Source organism: Neofelis nebulosa, chromosome 14 (assembly GCF_028018385.1).
Source record: "Neofelis nebulosa isolate mNeoNeb1 chromosome 14, mNeoNeb1.pri, whole genome shotgun sequence".
NCBI lineage: Eukaryota > Metazoa > Chordata > Mammalia > Carnivora > Felidae > Neofelis > Neofelis nebulosa.
Window position 1 is genome coordinate 17346810 of NC_080795.1, and position 26347 is coordinate 17373156.

The 26347-nt window shown below is 33.5% G+C and overlaps 1 protein-coding gene and 1 long non-coding RNA gene across 3 annotated transcripts in view; one reads left to right on the forward strand and one right to left on the reverse strand.

Moving 5' to 3' along the window:
* MCMDC2 (minichromosome maintenance domain containing 2) overlaps window positions 1-26347 on the forward strand; it is a 52540-nt gene that overhangs the window by 14055 nt on the left and 12138 nt on the right. The window contains exons 2-13 of one of the 2 annotated variants that reach the window (XM_058699728.1): window positions 756-941; window positions 1030-1160; window positions 1231-1290; window positions 3523-3718; window positions 4360-4482; window positions 4605-4709; window positions 7242-7367; window positions 10027-10264; window positions 14992-15197; window positions 18356-18522; window positions 19018-19197; window positions 21994-22136. In XM_058699728.1, coding sequence (XP_058555711.1) covers window positions 848-941; window positions 1030-1160; window positions 1231-1290; window positions 3523-3718; window positions 4360-4482; window positions 4605-4709; window positions 7242-7367; window positions 10027-10264; window positions 14992-15197; window positions 18356-18522; window positions 19018-19197; window positions 21994-22136 — 1769 coding nt within the window. In that variant the 5' untranslated portion in view covers window positions 756-847. The remainder of the gene's footprint in view (window positions 1-755; window positions 942-1029; window positions 1161-1230; window positions 1291-3522; window positions 3719-4359; window positions 4483-4604; window positions 4710-7241; window positions 7368-10026; window positions 10265-14991; window positions 15198-18355; window positions 18523-19017; window positions 19198-21993; window positions 22137-26347) is intronic. The other variant, XM_058699729.1, reaches the window with a different exon arrangement.
* On the reverse strand, window positions 3836-22246 carry LOC131494995 (uncharacterized). The gene is made up of 3 exons (XR_009253705.1): window positions 22199-22246; window positions 21007-21127; window positions 3836-4201 (listed from the first exon to the last, which is right to left on the reverse strand). It is a non-coding gene; the product is annotated as an uncharacterized LOC131494995 (long non-coding RNA).

Below are 26347 nucleotides of genomic sequence, written 5' to 3' on the forward strand. Positions count from 1 at the left end.
ACAGTCTAGTATCTAATAAATACTAAATGCCCAATAAATATTTGATGATGAACAGATGTGATGGTCATCTGACTTCTCCAAATTGGCAACTCCTTGATGGCATGATCCAATCCTGAATCATTTTATCCCTAGTACCTAATACAATTATAGATATATACTGTTCCAATTGCTGATTGCTATCTTTAAATGAATTTTACAAATTCCATTCTCATTACCAAGGTTTAATATTTTATGTTGGTTACTGATAAAAGATTTAAAGCCAGAAGAGGCCTTATCATCTAGTACAACCCTTTCATTTCCTGCATATGAAGATACTGAGCCAAGATAGCCCAGGTGATTGCCGCATAGCAACTAGGAAATGCTAGATCTAGGACTAAGTTTTCAGATTTTCTAGTTTAACTACACTTTACTTAGGTTGAATTTTTGTAACAATTTTTACCACTTTCATTTTTTAAACACCCCCTGCAAGGGGACATCATCATCTAATATTTAGTTCAACAACCATATTTTGGGAGCACTTACTCTGTAAAGAGACAGTTGAGGTTCCTGTTCTTAAGTTTGAAATCTTGTAGAGAATCTCATAAACTACTGTTGATAAAAAATATTATTGAGAGCAAAACTTTGTTTTCTTTTGCATAGGAATTTTAAGTTGGGAATTTTACCTTATTTCATTTCACTCTCAATTTTAAGTATAACAGCGTGTAAGATTTTATTAGAGATCGTGAGGTGTAAATTCTAATTTATTTTATCTCTAGGTATTCTCATCTTTTCTATGTGTTTCACCATCGGTACTCTTTACCAGCAGTTGTTTAATCAATTTGTAATAGAGAAGACTCAGTAGGAGAAAATGTCAAATCTAAAAATGAAAGAGGCCGCCCTTATCTATCTTGACAGAAGTGGAGGCCTCCAAAAGTTTATAGATGATTGCAAGTTCTACAATGGTATGTTCAGTAAAGGTGACTGTATATTTTAGAAACTTTAAAATTCCTATGTGCAGCTATCCTCATTTTTATGTTTGTATTTTTACAGATTCAAAACAAAGTTATGCGGTCTATCGATTCAGTATTTTAATAAATCCCTCTGATATTGTTGAATTGGATGCTGAACTTGGAAATTACATTTTACACCAGCCACTAAAAGCTGCTCACGTTTTTCAATCTGTAAGTTAAAGAAAGAAATAATTTTATGCCACATGGCATTTTTGGTAACTTTGTTTGTTTGAAATTACAGGTCTGTTTTATTGCTGTTAAGACTCTTTCACTAATTGGACAATTACAGACTGAAACTCAAGTAAGTTTTCGTTGAATTTAACAAAGAAAACCAAGGTAAAGTAGTTTGAATGTTACTTATAAATAAATATTTTATATTCAATTTTGTTTATTCATATTTTATTTATTATTTTTAAATAATAAACAATATTTTGTTTATTTTAAAAAGTACTACATTTCTTTCAGATTCAATAGACCATCTTAAATACACATCTTTATTTCCTGTATTATCATTTATAACATTAAATATTTTTATAATAAAACATTTCAAACATACCCTAAAATAAAGAGAATAATACTGTGAACCTCCATATTATCTGTCATTCAGATCTAATAGTTTGTAATATTTTGCCATACCTGCATCATCTTTTCCCCAAAATATTTTAAAGCAAATCCCAGACATCCTTATGTCCCACCTACATACTTTACTATCAACCTCTAAAAATTGTGGACATTTTTCTTATATAACCGCAATGCCACTATGACCCTTTACAAAATAACAATAATTTTTTGGTATCATCTAATATCCAGTCTATATTTAAATTTACCCAATTGGGCTCTCAAGAGTGTTTCACAATTTATTTGTTCAAATCAGGATCAAAACAAGGTCTACACATTGTAATTGGTTTTTATATCTTATTAAATCCTGTTTAATCTAGAGCAATTTCCTCCCCCTTCCTTTTTATACCATTGGAATTTTGAAAAACCTAGATAATTGTCCTGTACAATGTCTCATAATCTGGATTTGTCTGATTATGTTTTGTGGGATTTAAAAAAAATTTTTTTAATGTTTATTTTTGAGAGACAGAGACAGAGCATGAGTGGGGGAGAGGCAGAGAAAGAGGCGCACACACAGAATCCGAAGTAGGCTCCAGGCTCTGAGCTGTCAGTACAGAGCCTGATGCAGGGCTCAAACTCACAAACCATGAGATCATGACCTTAGCGAAAGTCGAACGCTCAACTGACCGAGCCACCCAGGTGCCCCATGTTCTTGTGTCATTTAACTTACTCCCCCATACCCCATTTTTCTGGAAAAAGGGAATTTGCTCTTAAAACTTGCTTAAATTCAGATTCAACTCATTTTGACAAGAATACATCATATTTAGTGTCATGTATTTCATATTGTGTTACATTAGGAGAAATACACTCTCTGTTGTCCACTTTTAGTAATCCCACATTTGATTAGTAGGTTTGGGTGATGTCAGTCTGATCTCTTCAATATACAGTCTCCCATCAACTTCCACCTAATAGTTTTTGCAGCCACTGATGACCATTGCTTAGAATCCATTATTTTATTGAAGTTGCAAAACTGTGATTTTTTTTGTAATTTTAGCAACCTTTCTGAACTTATTAACTGAAATTATTCTATAACAGAAGTTTTCTCTCATCGACTATTTGGTTACCCTGAAATATACTTTGTACCAGAAAGGCAGAATAAATGGTTGATTCTTTCCATTTATAAATTTTCAGAGAATAATGAGTTGAAATCATTATTTTGTGAGCCTCTAATGATGACCAGTAATTTTTTGGGTTTTGTTTTTTATTTTTTTATTATGAAAAATTCATGAATTTAAAATATCTGACATCTGATATATTAATATATCTGATGTATTTAATATATTTAAAATATATCTGATATATTTCAATGAATCTTTATCATTCCTTTTGATGTTTATTTTATCCTACCTTTGGTCACTGGGAGTCCCTTAAAGCTGGCTTTTATGTCCTTTTGACAGATCCCATGTTTTAGTTTTTTGTAATTCCCTTGGTTTCTGGCACAAGGAGATACAGCAGGTCCATCTGGTATATTTTCCACCCCAGGCCTGGAGTCAGCCATTTCTCTTAAGCAGTTTAGGTTCCTTTTGGTGAGAAATTGTATTTAAGAGATCACAATCTGGGCACTAGAAGTGTTCATTACTATTGGGTTGTCATTCTTTTACAGGTATTTTCAATGGATATAGTCAGGAAATGTGTGGTTTTAAATAAAAATAATGAGTTCATAATGATATTTCCAATTAAAATGTAAGATTTAAGGGTTTTGCATCTTTAATTTTATATTTAAATCTTTTTTCTTATGCTTACATTTTGTTTCCTAATAACACTAACAAATCATTTATTTGATTTACTCCACAAATATACTTATATATTGTACTTAATACAATACTTATATATTGTACTTATATACTTATATAATGTAATGCAAGTGCAATTAGATCTGCAATTTTATTAATACCATTTTTTCCATTCTTATTAGATTAATATAGTGCTGAAGTTAACACATTTACCTCCTCTGAGAAGTTATAGTCTTGATCTTTGTGAATTTCCACTTGATTATGCATCTCAAAGATTTTATATGATGCAAGGTATTGTGATTGCAATGACAACTGTAACCAAGTACACACAAGGTGCAAGATTTCTTTGTTCAGATGAAGCATGCCCTCTGTCGAAAGGTAGATATAAAAATGTAAAACCAAAATACCAAGCAATTATTGTTTAATCCTAAATCAGGTTTATCATTAGTTATGAAACATTCATAGAGTAGAAAGAATGGAATAAAACTTGTTGTCTTATGTTTGTACGTTTATTTTGCATGATCTTGAAGTACATTCTGTCTTCCCCTCTTTTTTCCCCACAGTTTAACAGTGCTCTTGGATTACTGAAGTACTTGTTTTCACACATTGTTTCATAACTGTTTGTTCATGCTGTTTCCTCTCCATGTAATGTCCTCTCTCAGACCTTTGCCTTAACTTCAGTTCAGTCCTTCTCAGGACATCTTTTCCATTCATCTCCACTTATCATTGGGTTGGATGCCATTCTCTCTTCTCTCTGAACAGTCCAAATGAAAACCACATATTGAAATTATCTGTTTCTTATTGCTGCCTTTTGAAACTGTGTGTTTATGTATCTATATCACCAGTGCCTTAACACAGTACCTGCCAAGAAAGAGCCATGCAATAAATGTTAATTGAACTTCTCAGGAACCCACGTGCAAAATTGAGTTAATTATACTTTGAATTAGATTAATTTTAAAGGATTGAAAATGGATAGCTAAATCTAAAAGTAAATTTAGCTTTCCTTTGTTTACTTTTAGGATTTGAGTATATAAGAGTGCATGTGCCTGGTGCTACTGAATCTGCAACAGTAAGAAATGACTTTTTGTGTAATCTGTGTTCATCTTCACTTCAAGAAGACAGAAAATTTAGAGTACTTGGTGGTAAAAATGCATTTACATTTTGTAATTATAAGTTTTAAAATAGTGTTTTATATCTTAATGTGGAAATTAAATTGAATGTGTATTCAAATACCTAATTCTTTTTTTTTGCTATTTGCCTTAAGATAAACAGATAGTTGAAATAATCACAGCAAAGGCACTTCATGCTTTTCAAGGATATTCCAATAACCAGCCATTTAGGTTTCAATCTCTTACAATTTTTCTAAGGGGTAAGTAAGTTTTGTGTGATCTAAAAGCAAATTGCTAAAAAATGACTGTTTTGACTGTTTTGACAGTTTATGACTGTTGTTTATGTTTATTATATTTATGTTTGTTTATGACTTTTATGTTTATGACTATTGTTTATGACTTATAAATTGGTACTTCTATAGCTTAAGAATCATAGGTCTTTTTAAGAGTGTTTTCAAGAGTCATATTTAGCTAATATATTAATTATTCATTGATTCATACATTATTTACTTAAAAAGATATTAGCACCTTCTATGTCCCAGGCACTGTGCTAAGTCTCAGGGACACAATTACTTATGGTAAAGACCTCCCATTATTCTGTGTTGTGTCTTAGGTAAATATTGGGGTTCTTTTAGAATGTAAACTTCATGAAGGTAAGGACATAGTTTTTTGGTTTTTGTTATTTTTTTTTTTTACTGCACATAGTAAAAACTTAATAAATATTTGTTTAAAAATGAATGAGGGTACCTGGGTGGCTCAGTCAGTTAAGCATCTGACTTCGATTCAGATCATGATCTTATAGTTTGTGAGTTTGAGCCCCACTTTGGGCTCAGCATTGACATTGTGGAGCCTGCTTCAGATTCTTTCTCTACCCCTCCCTCTCTCTCTCTTTCAAAAATAAATAAATAAACTTAAAAATAATGAATAAGCAGTGACATATGATTAATTGTTGAGAACTTCATGAGTAGAGACCTGTGAGTAGACTGAGTCTGCCATGGAGAAAATCATCAATGTCAGTCACCCAGGAAAGAGAGGAGTCCTCACTGAAAAGCCAGAACAAGTGAAAATGAGGGTGAGGCTCAGCCTCCTTTCTTGGGCTGAAATTTGAGGAATTAAACTATTTGGAAAGAGAGAGCTTAGATGTCAACCGTGTATAGGAAACTCAAGAGTTAGGAAAGTAGAGACTCAAACAAGAACTCTTTCCACCATGGCCTGACAAGGATGAAGCAGGAATGTAAGCCCAGATGATAATGGTTCATTTTTATATAGCAGTTACTGTGTGCCAGGCACTGTTACATATTTTAACTCATTTAGTTGTAACCCTATCAAGTAAGTTCTATTGTTATCTCAATTTTACAATTTGGAAACTGAGGCACAGAGAAGTTACTTGTCCAAAGTCATATAGCTAGTACATGGCAGAGCCATGATTCAAATTCAGGCCTTCCAGCTTCAAAGTCTATGCTTTTATCTACTTAATTCTGTTAAATACCATATACAAACCATACAGTGTATAAATATAAGTGGCTATCCAACTTATATTTTAGTAGAAAACCCTTTCTTTAGATAAACTCTTCCATGGAACCTAAATGAATTTTTAGAGATTAAATTAATAACAACAGACCTTTTGAAGTTGATATTAGAAGAAATACCAAGACTCCCTGATCTCCGTGCTTTTCTCATGACCTTTCCTTGATCTCAGGATACATCTACCAAACTCTATGATTCCATGGAACGGTTGAAAAATTGTTTGCTTTTATTTTCCCCTTGTAATTCATTCTGTATCCTTCAGTTAGTTGATTTTGTTTTTGTTTTTGTTTTTTTTGGGTTGGTTGTTTGGTTTGGTTTGGTTGGTTGGTTGTATTGTTTGGTTGGTTTGCAGTTTTTATTTTCCCAATTTTCAAGCCTGATTCTTCCCTTCCAGTCTACAGGGTACACCAATATGCTCTCTGAAACTCCCCACCCCCCCCACCCCACCAAAAGAGTAGAGAGATTAAGAGAGAGAGGAGAAAAAAAATGATGGAGAAGATCAATGTTTGATCTTCTTCACAGAGAGAAGCTAATCCTGTTCCTCCTTATAAGTCCTTTTTTTCATAGCTTTATAACCACCCAACTTCCGTTTAATGGAGGATCAAGATTTTTAGTGTATGTTTGTAAGATAAATTTTGAATTTGTGCAAAAGCTTTGCACAATCTGTAGGTATGAGAAGGGAAACCTAGCATAGTGCAAGGAGATAAGCAGACCTAGATGTGAATTTCAGTTCTGCTACTTACCATTTAGTAAATGCCTTCTGCAAATCACTTAATTTCTCAGTTTCTTTATATACAAAGTGGAATAATAATATCTAACATTTTATAATTAGATGATGTATGTAACATACCTTGGCTATATCATAGACGGTGAAAACCTTTTAAAATTATTTTCTTCCCAAATTAAATTATTACTTATAAGATCATTTTTATTAACATTTATTGTCATTTAATGCAAAGATATTTCATCTTAAATACAATGATCTTGTTTTTCCTTTCATTGTATTATAGGAGACTATCTAATTGCTATGTCTCATGCTTCTTGAAGTTAATTCATCATTGCCTATAAATATCAAAATTTATTAGCAATAAAATTGCCTCAATTTACATTATTAGTGCCACTCTATATAGGTATTATACTAAACAAAAGTAAATACAACTAACTCAACTACTGAACTGTTACTAGTTCTAGATCATTGAACCATTTGATCATGTACAAGTTTCATTTAGTGAATACATATTTTCTTTTGTGTTTAATAATTTTAGATGAATCTGTGAGTAAAATGAATATAGGAAATGAGTATAAAATTATTGGAATTCCAACCTGTGTAAGAACTTCACAAACTGCTGTCTGTATAGAGGCAAACAGTATCATTTCTTATAATCCAGAAGGTAAGGAAATTATTAGTATCATATTTAAAAAATAATTAAATTTAAGTCCTTGTGTTTATGAAATAAGTATTTTTTCAGGAAATAAGTATTGTTGGGCACTCTTTTAAGCTCTAGAGATATAGTTGTAATCAGGACAATCAAGGTTCCTTCTCTTAATCATATGGTAGACAGTGAATAAACCTATAAACTAATCAATAAGATGATTACAGATAATAAAGGCTATGAAAGAAAGAAAATGTGATAATGTAGACCCTTGCCCAGAGGAAGGACTCCTTTTTTTGCCTAAACTTTATTTTGATTTTTTTCATGATTAGCAATGAGAAAATTGTGTCCAGATGTCAGGACTAAAAGGTTTTTTAAACTAAAAGGTTTTTTAAACTAAAACTAAAAGGTTTTTCACCCCACCTTTTGTTTTCTAGCTAAGGCAATGTTAAGTAACTTGTTGTCTGAGAAAAAGACCCAATAAAATAGCATCCTATTCCTCATCTGAGTTCTGAACCAATCAAGAAATAAGACAAAAGAGAAAGGCAGATGGGGGCCAAAATATCACCTTTATTACTAGTAATTTCCTTTAACAACTCCAACACAAATAAGCATTAAGTAAAGAGGAGAGCAGACCTACTCTTTTAACTTGGCATATAAATATTTAAATGTTCAGGAAGGACTGGTTAAATCTTGAATAGATTTAGATTTTAGATTTATTTATTTGTTTGTTTATTTATTTATTTATTTATTTATTTATTTATTTATTTAGGAATCACTAGATAATTGTCTGCAATAATAGAGGCCCAAGTTGAATTAAACACAAGTAGATTCTAGGGGCACCTGATGGCTCAATCGGTTAAGCATGAACTCTCAATTTTGGCTCAGGTCATGATCTCATGGTTGTGAGATCTGGCCCCTCAGGCTCAGCACTGGGCATGGAACCTGCTTAAGGTTCTCTGTCCTTTTCTCTCTGCCCTTCCCCTGCTCACACTCATGCATGTGTGTATGCCCTCCCCTCTCTCTCAAGGAAAATAAGTAAAGTAAGTAAGTAAGTAAGTAAGTAAGTAAGTAAATAAATAAATAAATAAATAAATAAAATCTGTCTGGGGCACCTGGTGGCTCAGTTGGTTGAGCATCCAACTCAGGATTTTGCCTCAGGTCGTGATCCCAGGGTCATAGGATCTAACCCAGCACCGGGCTCTGTGGTGATAGCACGGAACCTGATTGGGATTCTCTCTCCCCCTCTGCCTGTCTCACTCATTTGTGTTCTCTTTCTCTCTTTAAGATAAAAAAATAGTGGAGCCTGGGTGGCTCAGTCAGTTAACTGTTCAACTTTGATTTTGGCTCAGGCCATGATCCACAGTTCGTGAGATCAAGCCCCAAGTCAGGCTCTGTACTGACAGCAAGGAACCTGCTTGGGATTCTCTCTTTCCTTCTCTCTCTGCCTCTCTCCTGCTCATGTGCATGCTTGCCCTCTCTGTCAAAATAAATAAATAAATATCTAAATAAATAAATAAAAATTTAAAAAATAAAAAATAAATGCAGTTAGATTCTAGATACCTCTGCTTGTCTTGAAGAGAAAAGCTTCTTTGAAGAATAAAAATATTGAACAAAGAAAGCACTAATGGACAATAGATATTTTAGTGACGTTTAAAATATTTTCTTCTGTGAGGTGTTCCCAGATTTATTGATTTGGTAGGAGAACAGGACTTATATGTAGGTGAGAAAGTGTGCTTTCTCATGTTGCATTCCAGAAGTAGGCAGATTTAACCACCCAAATGTGGCAATAGCTACACTAAGGTAGGCTTCCCTCGGTCCATGGCCATGGATGTAGAAGAAATCATTGCTCTATGATGGCAGCTCAAGAGTTAGGAGAAAGAACTGGCTTATGCATGCATAGCAATTCTTCTCAATGATCAAGTGGATTAAAAGGCTCATTTCAGGAGCTGGACAGAGTAAGGGAGTAGACAAGATCTAGAATGTTACAGTATAGTACAGTGCAGTGCTTTCAAAGTAGTAGAGAATAAATCTTCCTTTTTATTTGTGTATTTTTATTTATTTGTTTTGAGAGAGGGAGTGAGCAGGGGAAGGCAGAGAAGAGAGAGAGAAAGAGAAAGAGAGAGAGAGAGAGAGAGAGAGAGAATATCCCATGCAGGCTTTGCATTGCCAGCATGGAGCCCAATACGGGGCTTAAACTCTGCAAAGTGTGAGATCATGACCTGAGCCAAAACCAAGAGTTGGATACTTAATCAACTGAGCCACCCAGGCACCCTAAATCTTCCCTTTTAACAGCAACATTCAAAAATTTCCCCTTCTGCTGGTTAGCCCTCACTAAAGATGATATTATTTCAAACATATAGAAGCAAACACTGCAATACAGGTGCCCCATGATCTGGCTTGGTTTACATAGGTCTTAAAAGAAGAATGAGGGATTTGCTTGTACCCCACAGCCAATTTATGTGGACACATGGGGTAGCTGTTTCATTTTATTACATTCCCTGAGATAAAATTGAGAGACCATAGTGACCTTTAATCATAATTTAATATTATAAGAATTTGAATATGGCATCTCTAGAAGAGCTACAATTTGGTAATATTTTTGGTAAATGGGATTAGATATCTATAATGTCATTTTCTTATTTTAAAACCCTTTTTAATATATGTTTACTTTCAGTTCCTTCAGGAATAAGCGACAATTTTAGGTATCTCCTCTCTTTGACTTCCAGCTCATGCTGGAAATTTACAGCGATACTTGCCAATATCTTTGCATCACAAATTGTTCCTCCTGGGTCTTACAATTTGCTCAAGCTATGTTTGCTGATGAGTCTAGTACAGACAAGTGACCGTAACAAGGAACTGAAAGATTGCCTGGATATTTTAATCATGACAAGTGATACTCTACTTGTAGACAGGTAAAATATGTGACATGAATGTTTTCAAATTATAAATTGGTCACACATTTATTTGAATAAATCCTTTCCATGAGCATTATTATAAGACAAATGTTTAGAATTATCTGGGCAGTATAAATATTTAAATAAACTTTTATTAATGGAGTTCAAAACTTTAAACACAGGAATTAATAAATTGGATATTTGCTTTCAATATTTTGAGGATTTAACCACTCAAACGTTTCAACCAATTTTCCCACTCACACCTTTACAAATAAATATATCCTTCACAGACTTCCTTTTCCTTTTCCTCAATTCCCTAACTCCCTAACTCCCTAACTCAAAAAGTAGCTTTTGTACTTTATTTTCATTTGAAAGTAATCTCTCCCACCCACCCAAGAACCAACAAACCATTGTCTTATTTTTCTACAAGATTCCATTCAATAATACTGATTCACTGTGCCCAAATAAGGCTGTGAAAAGTACCAAAATTACTGTTCTGGGACTATCACCCTAACTTTGGAATAAGCTTCTACTCAGCATTTTGGGGCTCCCCATAGCAAGTACTATTTTTAAAGTTACTTACATGTTCAAAAAGCTAGGAACAAGCTTCTTGTATTCATACCTTGGATGCATTTATAAAGCAAAAACAAATTTATAGAGAGAATTTAAAATTTTAAAAATGCAAATTAAGTTTGTTGGACAGATGATGTTTTGCTAAAATTTAATTTTAGCAAATTAATTAAATTTCAATGTAAATGTGGTACTAATTGCTACAGATTGCACCAATTTAATCCTCCACTGATAAGCATGAGAGTATTTCTTTCCTCACAGCCTCACCAACACTGGGTATGGTCAAACTTTTAAATCTGATGGATGGAAAATGGTATTTGACTTTGAATGGCATTTTTAAAATTAGAAGTAAGTTTTAGTGGGGCACCTGGCTGGCTCAGTTGGTGGAGTGTGCAACTCTTTATCTTGGGGTTGAGTTCAAGCCTCACATTGGGTGTAGAGATTGCTTAAAAATAAATCAAAAAAAAAAGTTTTAGCATTATTTAGAGCTTGTAAACTCTTTTTTTTTTTTTTAAAGTAGGCTTCACACCCATTGTGGAGCCCAATGCAGGACATGACCCTAAGATCAAGACCTGAGCTGAATTCAAGAGTCAGATGCTTAACTGACTGCCACCCAGGCACCCCAAAAGCTTGTTAAACACTTTTATTATTTTTCTATAAACCTCCTTGACCATTGTCACCTTTTCTATTGCTTATTTCTACATGATTTGTGATACCTCCTATAAATTAACGCCTTTGTGCCTTTTCCTGTTTGTCATTAACCTTTGACTTTTCCTATGGTATTTGGGGTAGTACAAGAGATTTGAGGTTTTTTATTTTAAGTTAAAATTTATAACTAAATAATCAGTAAATAATCATATCTTAAGTATATAATTCAATGAGTTTTGATAAGTATAAATATTGCTATAACCACCACCACAGTAAGATATAGAACATTTCCATCACCTCAGAAAGTTCCTTCAATCAATTCCTATCTACATACATAATTTCTGTAACCAAGGTCAATTTTCCTCTTCTTGAACTTCATAAAAATGGAATCATACAATGCCTCTCTTGAGACTAGTCTCTTTCACTCTATATGTATGTGAGGTTGACCCAGTTGTGTGTATCAGTAGCTCATTGTTTTTATTGATGAGTAGTAGTCTATTACATAAATATAGCAGAATATGTTTATCCATTCTCCTAGTGATGGACATTGGGTTTTGCATGTTTTGACTATTATAAATGAATCTGCTGTAAACATTCCTCTACAGGCCTTTTTGTGGATCTATGTTTTCATTATCTTTGATAAATACCTGGGAATGGAATTGCTATGTCATTAGATAGGTATATATTTAACTTTATAAGAAACTGCTGAACAGTTTTCCAGAGTGATTATACCATTTTACATTCCTACTAACAACGTAAGGTTCCAGTTGTTTCTATCATCACCAACATCTTGATGGTGTCAGTCTTTTCTCACTTTAGCCATTCTGGTGCATATGAAATGGTATCACATTATGGTTGTAATTTTCATTTCCCTGATTACTGATCTGAATTTTTTTCTATGTGCTTATTGGCTGCTCATATATCTTCTTTTATGAAGTGTCTGTTCAAGTCTTTTGCTCACTTTTAAGTGGGGTTGTTCTAGATGCATGTCCTTTGTCACATATATGTGCCATGAAAATTTTCTTTCAATCTAAAACTAGTATTTTTTCTTAAAAATGTCTTTGATGAGCAGACTTTCTTGTTTTGTTGAAATTCAATTTATTGTTTTTTTTAAGTTTAGTGTTTTCTGGATTCTATCTAAGAAATCTTTGGCTACCCTAAGGTCATGAAGATACTCTTTTATATTTTCTCCTAGAAGCATTATAGTTTTATCTTTTATATTGTCTTTTATACATCATAAATTTTTGTATATGGTGTGAGGTAGGAATCAAGGTTAATGTTTTTTTTCTATGCATTTATCCAGTCTTCCCATACCATTTGTTGAGAAGAATTCCCTTCCCCATTGAACTGCTTTGGTACCATTGTTGAAAATCAGTTGAAGTGGGTATAAACTAGGTTTAAAATTGAATTGGGTATAAATCTATTTGAACTCTTTTCTGTTATTTTGACCCATTTGTCTATAATTATGCCAATATCATAATTCTTGATTATTGTAGCTCTATGTAAAGTTTTGAATCAAGTGGTGCAATTTTATTCTTCATTTTCAAGATTCTTTTTCATTATTTTAGGTCCTTTGCATTTTCTTAGAAAGTTGAGAATCCTGCATTTTCTTATAAAGTTTAGAATCCAGAGGTTAATACTACTCACCTACCCTCCAAAAAAGCCCATTAAAGATTTTTGTTGGAACTGCATTTAACTTATAAATCAATTTTAGGGAGAATTTAAATCATAACAATGTTGAGTCTTTTAATCTATGTGTATCTCCATTTATTTAAATCCCCCTTAATTTCTCTCAGCAATGTTTTATAAAGGTCATACACACATTTTGCTAAAGTTATTTCTAAATATTTGAAAATATTGATACTATTAAAAAATGGTAGTGTTTTATTAATTTCATTCTTCAAATATTTTCTGTGAATATAGAAATATAATTGATTTTTGTATTTTGACCTTACATTATATAACCTTCTGTCAGTATTTTAAAAGTTCCTCATTAGATTCCAATGTGTAGACAAGTTTGAGGCCCATTTTTCTATATAACTAGGTTCTGAGCCTGCCTGCATATTAGAATTACCTGGGAGAAGTAAAAAATATATATATTTTTGACTGGCCCACCCCAGGAATTCTAATTTCATGGTTTGGGGTGGGGCTTGACATTAGAATTTTTTAAATCTCCCCAGGTGATTTTAATGTAAGCTAAGGTTGAAAAACACTGCTCTACAGGCTTGCAAAAGTTTCTTTCTAAATTTCATTCCCCCATTTTACAAACCAACATCCAGTTCCTTGGAATGGCATATACACTAGAAATTTTATATCAACTTTGTTGCGGACTATGAGTCTGGAGTTCTCTCTTGTCCAGCAAGAGAGCGGATGCAAAATTGAATATGAGGGAGGCTAATGTCCAGGAGGAGACAAGAGCCCCAAATAGGGGTTTTATCTCTGTATTTATTGAGCTCACAAGATATTACCCATATGAGGAATGTGAAGAAAACAAGATCTTACACATGTGATGAACGTGGAGAAAACAATCAGACAGTAATCATTAACTTGTGTGTGTAAGAAGCAAAGGGTCTGGGGGGGCAAGTGGAGTTTGTGATTAAGGTACATTGGTACCAGATGGAAAGTAATTTCCTGCAGGTGATATAACAAGTTACTAGTTACAGTATCTCGATAGCTAACTTTGGATGCTTTTTGCCTCATGGTGGCAGCTTTCTGCCCTAAGCTTTTTTCTAACCCATTTATGTAAGTAGAACCCATTTCCCCACATAACCTATCCACATTTAAGGAATACTACTTCACCCTTTTGTACTATATGTCTGTGTCTATTCATCATAGTTGATTTCACCAATGAGCTATGATTTCTGTGGCATCAGATTTGAAAGCTAAGCTTAAAATAATCATCATCCTTTCTTAGAATTTAAATTTGAGAAATTAAGAGGCTCAGGCAATTGGCAAAGAAATTAGAAAACAAGAAGATGTATCAAGAGTTACCATGATATATAGGCAGCAGGAATAGTCGTGATGGGCTATTGGCAAGCCTAAATGCAAACATTCTGAATAAACAAGAGAAAGCAATCCGTAAAGAGGAAGGCCCAGATCAAATGTCATCTCTTTGTACCTTTCTCTAACTTCCTTCCTGAAAGAAATAATACTCTGATATGGATGCTCTCATGATATTATTTTAGTACTTATCACATTGTGTTTTAGTTTTTTATGTCTCCTTTGCTAGGCTGTGAGCTTTCCAAATTAAGGACCAAGTCTCAAAAGTGGTTTTATCCCTAACAAAAGTGTTCACTAGGGGTGGGGTACCTGGCTGGCTTAGTTGGTAGAGCATGCAGCTCTTGATCTCGGGGTTGTGAGTTCAAGTCCCATGTTGGGTGTAAAGATTACTTAGAAGTAAAGTCTTTAAAAAAAGAAAAAGTTCCTTACTAAACACTGAATCAAATTTAATTGTGTAGCTGTTATACATTATGACTTCTGAAAATCAAATAGTAAATGATAGTAATGAATAATTTATTTTTTCCTAGGCTTTTGAATTTTAGTATAAAACTTGTGCCTCGTGGCATACGTCATCCAGTCTCTACTGAAATTTTTCCTACTCTATCCAGGAATAAGTATGGAACTGGAGCAGTTAGCATTCAAGCTGGCAGTGCTTTGCTAGCTAAAGGTGGTATCTGCTTTATAGGAGACTTGGCTTCACACAAAAAAGATAAACTAGAACAGCTTCAATCAGGTAAACAATATTTTTTCGAATTAATTTTCACCTGTTTAACTTTTTAAAAAAATTTTGTTGATGAATTGGCCTTTTTTTTTTTTTAAAATTTACTTCCAAATTAGTTAGCATATAGTGCAACAATGATTTCAGGAGTAGATTCCTTAATCCCTTACCCATTTAGTCCATCCCCCCCTCCCAAAACCCCTCCAGTAACCCTCTGTTTGTTTTCCATATTTATGAGTCTCTTATGTTTTGTCCCCCTCCCTGTTTTTATATTATTTTTGTTTCCCTTCCCTTACGTTCCTCTGTTTTGTCTCTTAAAGTCCTCATATGAGTGAAGTCATATGATTTTTGTCTTTCTCTGACTAATTTCACTTAGCATAACACCATCCAGTTCCATCCACATAGTTGCAAATGGCAAGATTTCATTCTTTTTGATTGCCGAGTATATATACCATATCTTCTTTATCCATTCATCCATCCATGGATATTTGGGCTCTTTCCATCCTTTGGCTATTGTTCATAGTGCTGCTATAAACATTGGGGTGCATGTGTCTCTTTGAAACAGCATACCTGTATCCCTTGGATAAATACCTAGTAGTGCAATTGCTGGGTCGTATGGTAGTTCTATTTTTAGTTTTTTGAGAAACCTCCACATATTGTTTTCCAGAGGGGCTGTACCAGCTTGCATTCCATCACCTGTTTGACTTATAGTCTCATCAGTGTCAAGGAATTACTTAACAGTTAAGATCATATTGTACACATTTTAGGAATTGAGAAATTATATTAAATGGCACTTCTCATTTTACCTGTATTAATAAAGAAAGGAATTTAATATGAAAATGCACTGTTTTAATTTTTCTCTCAGTTGTGCTAACATGTGAATTTGTATTGGGCCAGATTTCTTTTCTTGTCTTGTCTTAGTGTATTAATTAGGACTTCAGCTCTTATGCTGAAAAACAGTGGTGAAAGGAGACATCCTTGACTTGTTTCTGATCTTAGCAGGAAAGCTTTGAGTTTTGTTACCATTAAATATGAAGTTAGCTGTAGGTTTTTTGTAGATGTTCTTTTTCAAGTTGAAGGAGTTCCCCTCTATGGTGAAATACACATAACATAAAATTTACCATTTAACCATTTTTAAGTGTACAATTCAGTGGCATTAAGTACATTCACAATGTTATGTAATTAATACCACTATCCATTTCCAGAATTTTTCATAATCCCTAACAGAAACTCTGTACCCATTGAACAATAACCCTATTCCCCTGTACCTCCAGCCATTGGTAACCTCTGTTCTACTTTCTGTCTTTATGAATTTGTCTATTTAAGAATCTCTCTTCTTATTATTGCTGAATCATATCCCATTTTATGTATATACCACTTTTTAAAAAAATTCATTCATTAGTTGAGAGAAACTTAGGTTGTTTCTGCCTTTTGGCTATTGTGAATAATGTTGCTGTGAACATGAGTCCAAGTATCTGTTTGAGTCCCTACTTTCACCTCTTGGGTGTATACTTAAAAGTGGAATTGCTGGGTCATAAGGTAATTCTATGTGTAGCTTTATGAGAAATCACCAAACTGTTTTCCACAGTGGCTGTGCAATTTTATATTCTTACAAGTAAAGCATAAGGGTTCTAAATTCTCCACATCAGTCCTATTACATTTCATAAGTAATAAAATATTTTTAAAGGAAAAAGCTTTTTATATTAGTACTCTTAATAGCATCTTTTCCCCTGCTTTTGATTAAGGAGCCCAGATTTTTAGTTTACACTAGGCCCCACATATTAAGTAACTGGCCCTGGGGGTGCCTGGGTGGCTCAGTCAGTTAAGTGTCCGATTTCAGCCCAGGGCATGATCTCATGGTTTGTGAGTTCAAGCCCCGCTTCAGGCTCTGTGCTGACAGCTCAGAGCCTGGAGCCTGCTTCAGATTCTGTGTCTCCCTCTCTCTCAGCCTCTCCCCTGCTCATGCTCTTTCTCCCTCTATCTCAACTTTGGATAATAAAACATTAAAAAAAAAATTAAGTAACTGGCCCTGGCTACTAGAATGGCAAAAATTCAAAAGACTGAAAGCAGATGTTACCAAGGATATGGAAAAACTGGAATTCTTATATACTGTATGTGAAAGTATAACATAGTGCAACCATTTTGAAAACTGCTCTGGCAGTTTCTATAGAATTAAATATGTATTTACCTTATGACCCAAGAGAAAGATAAATATAAAGAAAAGACTCTCTTATCATGAATAAAGAGAAGTTTAATTTGAGAAATATTTGGAATATGGAATCCTAGGATTGAATCCATAGGTTTAATGGTTATAAGGGATGAAGGAAAGATAAAAAGGAAACTATGTTGTTTCTAGATTTTTGTTTGTTTGTTTGGGTTTTAAGTAGTTGGATAGTGATTCCTCTAATTACAAATAATGCACACAGAGCCATTTGAGAAGGAAAAATGATGAACTTGGTTTTTAGCATGTTGAATTTGAGATATATTTTCCCCTAGTCATTGTAGTTTATATTCTCTATCAATCTTATTCTCTTTCACTCTCATACAGATATCCTTTTTTTTCCACATAAAAGAATATTGCTTAATTTCAGCCCCCCTTATAAGCCTGCACTAATATAACCAGTGTCTTAACCCTCTGCCTATACTACCCAGACACTGACCATAATTCTAGCTACATGCTTTGGACTGCTGTTCTCATCAAGTCATGGGACACATAAACTTTCAAATATTTTTCTTGCCTTGTTTTTTTTTTTTTAAAGTCTAATAAATATTTACTTATTTATTTTGAGAGAGAGAGATAGAGAGCAAGCAGGAGAGAGGCAGAGAGAGAGAAAGACAGAGAATCCCAAGCAGGTTTTGCACTGCCAGTACAGAGCCCAACCATGGGGCTCAAACATACGAACCATGAGATCATGTATGACCTGAGCCAAAATCAAGAGCCAAATGCTTAACCAACTGAGGCACCCCTCTTGCCTTATTCTTTTTATTAGATCCTCCAATTAAGCCATATCTTATAAAACAACCAAATTTACTTGTGTCTTTACTGTCCCACATTTAGACAGTAAAATTCTATATAATAGTATTTCTTATTAAAAATAATATTTGTTAGTTATTTATAGACATATAGACCAAAATAAACTTAAATAACACATGGGCAATGTCTTTTTACTTAGTTGTGGAAAGCAGAAGCATCACAGTATACATCCCAGGAAAGAAGTTTGGGGATGATATTAATCAACAAATGACTTTTCCAGTTCAGTGCAGTTTTTGGTCTTTTGTTGATATGGATTCATCTTCAAGGAGAAATATGCAGAAAACCAACACTCTCATTGGTCGGATGGTAAGGTATATGTATTTTTTATTTTTAGAATGTTGTTTATGGAATTTAATCACAGATTTTAATCTTAATGTTTTTGTTGTTCTTAATGTTTTGTTATTAACCCATTTCTATCCTTAATCAGGTACTAGAACTAAATAACAGTGCAATTGTCTGAAAATTTTCATTTTTTTTAGTCATGCAAAGCAGGTGTCTGTTTACTAGAAATTATTATTTGAATAGGCAGTAGAGTAGGCTTTAGTGAATAATGTGTAAGAAATTAATAAAGAGCATTAAAAATTGGTCATAGTAAGTTCCCATACTATTCAGGAAACACTTTAAATAATAATTAATAATGTCAAATAATGAAGTAAAAAAATAGGTATATAACATATTATTATAATATACATATATTAATAATATAAATAATTATAAACAGTATTTAATTTATAATTATCTAAAGTGTTTGTGGAAATGCCAGAGTTTCATGTTTGCCTTTTACATTTTCATTTGATGTAGGATTGCAGTTTGATTCCAGCTAATCTTGTAGAAGCGTTTGGATTATTGATTAACTGCAATGAATCATCTTCTTCCTACCCACTTATTTCTACTGTGCAACACACTTTAAAGAAAGCCATCGATCCTGAAGAGCTCCTTTATGTAGCTTCTAAGAAGTTCACAACTGAAGATTTTGAAAAGGTAGAGGTAGAAGAGATGATTACGAAGAATATATGTGCTAAGGTTTCTCAATTTAAATAGAACTCACTTTCAGCATCCAATTTTATTTATTTAGAATTATTTTATTCCAAGTCCCTTTCAGCTTTTAAATATTTTAAGGACATTGCATAGAAAATATTAAGGATTATAATTAAATTAAAAACTGTGTAAAGACATAAGTATTAAAATGTTAATTATTTGTACCACTATCCACATGGCTTTAAAACTTCTCAATAAAAAGAAAACCAATAGAATATTTCTATAGAAAATTATGATGAGAGGCTGTATAGGTATACAGTTATTTACATTTTACAGACTATTCAAAAGGATTTACTTTATGTAAATGCCTTCAGAGTTCTGACTTTAGAGAATACCTGTTATGACTCACTAACCCATTTCAATGTCCTGACAGGGAAATATGCAGCATGTTCAGAGAACCTGAGAGTAGATGATATAAATTCAGTAATGATTTTTACAGCTATTAAAGGTATACAAGTATTTACAAGTGAAGCCCTTTTAATATTAACTATTCAGAAATCTATCCACACTAAAGTATCTGGATAGGATAGATAAAAGGCAGGGAATATTGGGAGTGGGAATCTATGAGTCATTAACAATTTTGTTCATACCTGCCTTCTTTGTAGGCAGATTGCATGGGTAAAAGGTTGAAAAGTGAGGTGAACTTAAAACTGAATTATGAACATTGTTTATTGATGTAGAATAGAAAAAGAACAATATTTATGATAAAGTAGCTCTTTTTGTTTGTTTTAGTATATAAGAAAAAAGTAGTAGTCTCTAGGAATTAGGGTACTATATATCTATATCTATATCTATATCTATATCTATATCTATATCTATATCTATATCTATATCTATATCTATATCTATATCTACCTATATTAATGACCCAGAGAAATTTTTGCCCAGTTTACCCCTGAAAAACAACAACAACAAACCCTTGGAATTTATTAATTAGATATTTACTGAATATTTTATATATATTAACCTATTTCTCTCTTTTATATTCTCACAAAAAAATAAAGTTTCTTCTTTAAATAGTTTATCATTTAATTGAGATATAAACAAAATATATGAAACCATTAAGGGACAATTTAAGTGCTAAGCTGGGTGGTGCTAACTATAAGTACTTTAGGAATTCAGGAAGGAAGATATCAAGTAGAATGCAAGAATTGGGAAGACTTCAAGGAGGTGAGACTTTAGTCCTTAAGGAAAGGTATGATTTAAATGACAGGAAGGATGGGCATTCTAAACAGAATTAAAAGTAGGAGCAAAGATATAAAAGTAGAAATGAATATACATGGAAAACTTTGAGAAGACATAACTGACTGGAGCAAAAATTTTATTGTAGAGTCATTGGGATTAAAATTTGGCAAATTTACAATAAGCCTTGAAGCTCCAGCCAAAGATTTTATAGCTGATTCATCGGACTATAGAGAACAGTTGGACTTTACTAGGCTTGTGAAACACCGAAAATGATTTCTCCAGAAGACAAATCTGTCCATTACACAAAACAGATTGGATGGAGTGTGTCACTGCCTGGGCTCTCCAAGAGGCTGACTGAGAGTTTAGTGTGCCATTGTTTATTAGGGAGTGCTCCTCTAGCTCTTCTATCAATACCTGTGGAAGGGAAGAGGAGCAGGATTGGGCAGAGGAGGTAGTCAAGCTGCTGATGCAGGACCAAAGATAGCCCCACAATGAGCTCTGGACTTAAAAGAGACCCACCAGAATTGTCCTGCTTTGGATAGAAACAGAGGGACTTTTTTACAATACCCGCCCCCACTTCCGCTGCAGTCAGTCATTTGATATAGACTGTCCTGAGGCATTCCCTGAAGAAGTTGACAACTGAAGACCAATGCTGATAGCACTTCCAGTAGCTGGGGCAAGTCCTTTCCTGAGGACAGAGATAGGTGGCACATTACTGTGACTCCATATGGTAGAACCTAGAGATGGCTATTGATATTATTAATGGTATTAATTTCCAATTGTGAAGGTCTGGAGGCAACTGTGGAGTGTAAGGAGAATAAAGAAGAGAAGATATATACAGATCCTTTAAAAAGTTATATTTAAAATATAATATAGTTAATAGCAACCTTATTACGATTAAATTTTCCTTTTGATTCTGAGTTGAAAAAAGCAGAAAACAACCAGGATGTTGAAAAGTCTGGAAATGATGTCCCTGAATTAAGGATTTAAGGGACTGAGAATCACTCAGAAAGAATAAAAGCAGGAAGTTCAGAAAAAATAGTGCTAATCATTATGTTGAAGGCTTATTGGAATCTCCAAGGCCTACCTTCATAGTAGTTAACACAGTGCCTTCCATATTGCTAGTGATCACTTGTGTTTAAAAGGAAGGAAAAGGAGAACAAGTAGCTCTAGGGCCCATGAGAGAAAGTTATAAGGAAATAGATTGTCAAAGAATTAAAGCTATTCAAAGGGAAATGAGCTGTTGAGGGAAGCCTCTCTCCCACAGAAAGGAGGTGAGTGAGCCTTTTTTCCACTGGAAGCAAAGACTTGATAGTCATTCAAGTACATTGCACAGAACATTTCTGCACTAAGAGGGAGGAAGAGATTATTCTGGCTAAACTGTAATAATATTTACAAGTATAAGACTATGATTTAAAGTGTTCAATGACTTTGGGACAGCCTCAGATATTTAATGAACTTTGATGTAAATAAAGTATGCAAACTTTGGATTTTTGTAATATAGATTCTATAACAAAGTTTGAATTTCTTAAATTTTTCACATTTTTAATTTAGCTGCTGGCTTTTGCAAAGAATTTGAATGTAGAATTCAGTTTGGAGGCAGAAAGAATGATCCATGGCTATTATCTAGCAAGTCGCAGAATCAGAACAGATTCTATAAGTGGATCAAAACTGTCAGCATCTGCATTAAAATCTTTGTAGGTATTCAACATAAAACTTTAAAGCCAGTATTGACTTTTAAGTGATGTGTTTAATTAACTTATTTATGTTTCACTTGTTTCTTGAATTGCTAGTTGGTTGATTTCTCATTTATCTTGTTTCAAAAGAATTTAAGGTGACTTAACAATCGCTATTGTTGCATCATTTGAACCTCCAATACATGTTTTCACTAAGTTATTTTTTATTTGAACCTCTGTATGAGATGTGTCTGAGTAAAGTGCACTGATTTGAAATACAAATGATTGATTTTTTTTTAACGTGGCTTTTTTACACTCTAGGTATTTTTTAGTTGAGCCTAGAAAAAATTCTTTTTAAGTATATTATTCTGTGTACTTTTAAAATACTTTAATAGACACATCTATTATTGTTCCTTAAAGTTTTTTAAAGCTAATTTTTATTATAAAAGTAAAGTATAGACACCGTAAAAGAAAAGTCTAAAGTAATAAATAAGGTGTCCAGCTAACTCTACCCATTGCTGTCCTACTCTCTAGAGAGATTGTCACTGTTAACAGTTTTTATGTATTCTTCCAAAAATTATCCATTTATTTCTTTTAATGTTTATTTATTTATTTCGAGAGAGAAAGAGAGGGAGAGAACACACTAGTGGGAGAGAAGCAGAGAGAGACAGAGAATGCCAAGCAGGCTCTGCACTGTCAGCATAGAGTCCAACACGGGGCTTGATCTCATGAACCCAGAGATCATGACCTGAGCCGAAACCAAGAGTCAGACACTTAACTGACTGAGCCAAATAGGCGTCCCCCAAAATTATCCATCTAAATACTAACGTGTACAAATGTGTAATTTAAATTTATGATGTATGTTAAATACATATTTTATTTGAATATGTTATATATTTGTCAATGAATATGTTAAACATATTATAGAGAGAGACAGTTTACTGACTTAGGATGGTTCAACTTACGATTTTTCGACTTAATAATGATGTGAAAATGATACACATTCAGTAGAAATCATACTTCGAAGTTTGAATTTTGATCTTTTCCTGGGTTAGCAATATGCAGTACAATACTCTCTTACTGGGCAGTGACAGCAGGCTGCAGCTCGTAGTCAGCCATGAGATTAAAAGGGTAAAACTGATAACCATGCTGTATCCATGCAGCCATTCCGTGCTTTACTTTCATTGCAGTATTCAATAAATTATGTGAGATAGCCAACACTTTATTATAAAATCAGCTTTGAAGGTTGATGTAAGTGTTCTCAGCATGTTTAAGGCAGGCTAGGATAAGCTATGTTTGGTAGGTTAGGTATATTAAATGTATTTTTGACTTATGATATTTCCTAAGTTGAGAAAGATCTAAATATAAATATCTATATATTCATATGGATATATTTTCCTTTTGCACAAATAGAATTATGTATGGTTTACCTATTATAATACTATCAGAACATAAGGAATTACCTTATTCTGTTTTAATAGCTGCTTTACAGTGTGCTTTGATGTGGCTGTACCATAATTTAAGCAGTCCCCTCTTGATATTTCATTTGATACAAACTAATGTATAATCTCAAACAGGTTAGGAACTAGGACCAGGAGTAAAATAATCCATTAAATACATAAATAACATGCTATAACTATAATATAAAATAAGGTAAGTGAAGGACTGGAAGGAAATGTCAGATATAGGTCCAAAGAGATAAATATGTTTAGTTAACTTTTCCAACTCTATATTTATCTTCATAGAACTGAAAAAAAAGTGCTGAAGAGAAAGTAGAAAACAACTGTGATATTTTAAAATAGTAAATGGAATTTTGTGATATTTTCCATTTTCTGAAGTAACATTTAAAATACTCGCATCAGGGGTGCTCAGTCAGTAAAGCATGCAACTCTTGATCTCTGGGTCATGAGTTCAAGCCCACATTGGGTTTTAGTTGAGTGTGGAGCTTACCTTAAAAAAAGTTACTCAAATCAATACTCAAAGAGTCAATACTTGAAGCCTCGGAAATCCTATTTTCTCATATTTTTTCTCTGTAGCAAAAAGATATTTATTTAAACTTATATAACCTCAGTTAACATTTGACTATATTAATCCAAATATAAAGCAGAGTTAATTTTAATATGATAAATCTACTTCCCATGGTGGAAATTGGAAGGTATAGGGGTATAGGTGAGGTTTATGAAATAGCAAAGTAAATGAACTCATAAGAGTCATAAACCTTAAATTTTTCTCCTACCTCTATAGACAGGTACCTAATAACACTATCCTTGCTCTTCTAGAGAAGTAGAGCTGGACAATACTTTCTTCTCTTCCCTGAAAGGCTTTATACATATTCTGTTGTGGTCGACATTTTAGAAGGAGCTTAGGTGAGGATATCAGGAACATAATAGCCAAATCTGAAAATAAACAACTCTGGAGTAATTTCCAAAGACTCAAATGATGATCTTGGTCTGAGTATGAATGGATGAGAAAAGGTTGATGGCTTATAATGAAAAAGACTTGAGGTTTTATTCTTTTTCTACTTAATATGAGTAAACAATGTAATATGGCTATTAAGAATACTGTGAATTCAGGTTGTGTTAGTAGAACATAGTATCAAGAGGGAAAAAATGCTAGTTCTGCTTCACCTCTACATTGCTGGTTAAATCACACTCACATCGTAATACTATACTGAAAAAGAATATGTTTAAAAACATTTTTAAAAAATGTTTACTTATTTTTGAGAAAGAGAGACAGAGCAAGAGTGGGGCAGGGGCAGAGAGAGGGAGACACAGAATCTGAAGCAGGTTCCAAGCTCTGAGCTATCAACACTGAGTCTGATGTGGGGCTTGAATCCACAGACTGTGAGATCATGACCTGAGCCAAAGTTGGATGCTTAACTGACTGAGCCACCAGGTGCCCCTGAAAAAAAAAAAAAAAATTAACCAAATCTGGTCATGAGGAGAGTGGTCAGAATGTTGAAAGGCCTGAAAATTGTCTTATGACATTTTTTTTACCTTTTTAAAAATTTTATTTATTTTGAGAGAGACAGAGACAGGATGACATGGGAAGGGTCAGAGAGAAAGGAAGACAGAGAATCCCAAGCAAGCTGTACACTGTCAGTGCAGAGCCTGACACGGGGCTCGAACCCACAAACCATGAGATCATGACCTGAGCCGAAACTAAAACTCAGACGCTTAAATGACTGAGCCACCCAGGTGCCCCATGTCTTATGACATATTAAAGGAGCTAGGAATATTTTATTTTGGAGAAAAGAAAACATAGGACAACTAGAAAAGTTGTCTTTGAATATTTGAAGAGATGTCATATTTAAGAAGTATTAAGCTTTTTTTATAATCACAGAAGACAGAACCAGTGGGTATAAATTTCAGTGAAACCAATTTCAGCTTAACTTTATATATTCTTTGTGGGTGAGTCCCAAAATTTTCAAATGCTTTATCTGAAATCGTAATAACTGTAAGTTATTATTGTCCCCATTTTATACCTGAGATTCAAAAAATTTTCGGGAAGTGAATGATTTATATGAAGTCACACAGCTAGTAAAGTCTAGAGACTGAGACCAGGTTTTCTGATTTCCAAGTTCAGCAGTCATTCAAGTACATTACATATGCCTAATGAGAACTTGAAAGAGATTTTTGTTTCAATTTTAAATGTTTATTTATTTTTGAGAGGGAGAGAAAGCTAGGGAGTGGCAGAGAGACAGAAGGAGAGAGAGAATCCCAAGCAGGCTCTGTGCTGTCAGTGCAGAGCCCTATGTGGGGCTCGAACTCCCAAACCATGAGATCATGACCTGAGCTGAAATCAAGAGTTGGATGTTTACCTAACTGAGCCATGTAGTTGCCCCTGAGGGAGATTTTTTAGGTAATCAAAGGTTAGTTTAAAAATAAAAGATAAAGGAATGTATTCCCAGTGAACCATAGGAAATGTTCGAAAGAGACTGGACAATAAGTAGCCTGGGATATTGTGGAGAAAATTTGATTATCTGATTGGAGATTGAACTTTAAGGTCTCTTTCAAACTAAAATTTCAAGATTCTGTGAGGACTTCAAATAGATGAAGAAATGGAAGAAAACACCAAAGGTGACTGTAAGAGTTAGTTTTCCTACCTGTATATTGAGGAAGGGTGTGTAGAATCATAAAAATGAAGATAAGCCAGAGCAGATATGAAGTCTGATAATAAGTCAAGATACTTGCTTGTTCTGGCATAGTTTATTGAAGTTGGTAGGAAAAAAA